Genomic DNA, 933 nt, shown 5'->3' on the forward strand with positions numbered 1-933 from the left:
AATATATATATATATATATATATATATATATACACATATATCTCCACTAAGTGAAAAAAAATAGGTGATTATTGTGTTCTCTATCTACCTGGGCTATTTTTACTTCGGTTTCCTCATCAACGTTCTCCATATGACTCTTGCTGCCAGCTCGTTGTAACACAGCCTGTCGTATGTGCTGGAAATTTGAAGAAAATGAAATAAGACACTAACCGACAACCTCAGAAGCAGCATCAGGAGGAACAATATGGCCAACACCTACAAGTGGACTGGCATTTTACTAAAACCAGCTTTTGAAAGTTTTTTTCTCTTTTTTTTTTGTATAATCCCCCCCAAAAAATGCTCCATTATATGTGCGTGTGTGTGTGTGTGTGTGTGTGTGTGTGTGTAAATATATATATATATATAAAAAAATAGAAATTTGACTAATATCTGTTGTTGCTGCTGATGATGATGATGCTATTGTTGCATTAGTTATTAATGGTGATGATAATAATTAAGGATTTTGATTATAAGAAAAAAAAATGTTGCAGTTGTTGCTGAAGACTTCTTTAATAAATCTGTAGATTTCTACAGAAGATATATTTAGAAATTAAGGCATTCATGTTTCTTTTAAGGGAATTCTGTGTCAGAAGTGAAGTGGTCCCAGATTGGGATTGAAACCAGACCTAACTCAGTCGCTGTATAAACTTCCTTCAACAAAATACTGTCCACCAACAATAACAATAGTTTCTGATTTAGATGTAAGATCAATAAATTTGGAGTTGGGAGGGGTGGTCATTAATAATGTCAACCTCAATATTTGACCAGGCCTGGTAGAAGACAAGCAAAGTTGATCCCTCTAAGATTTGAACTCAGAACATAAAGAGTGGGAATATTGCAAGCTATCTCATTGAATGCTCAAATGCATTGGATGAGATAACTTACAGGATTCTG

The 933-nt window shown here is 34.0% G+C and overlaps 1 protein-coding gene across 1 annotated transcript in view; it reads right to left on the minus strand.

Annotated features, from left to right (window-relative positions):
- LOC106877934 (histone deacetylase 4) overlaps positions 1-933 on the minus strand; it is a 224265-nt gene that overhangs the window by 20353 nt on the left and 202979 nt on the right. Inside the window, exon 14 of the mRNA XM_052971386.1 lies at positions 89-175. Within this exon, the coding sequence (XP_052827346.1) occupies positions 89-175 (87 nt within the window). The remainder of the gene's footprint in view (positions 1-88; positions 176-933) is intronic.

Source organism: Octopus bimaculoides, chromosome 10 (assembly GCF_001194135.2).
Source record: "Octopus bimaculoides isolate UCB-OBI-ISO-001 chromosome 10, ASM119413v2, whole genome shotgun sequence".
Taxonomy (NCBI): Eukaryota; Metazoa; Mollusca; class Cephalopoda; order Octopoda; family Octopodidae; genus Octopus; species Octopus bimaculoides.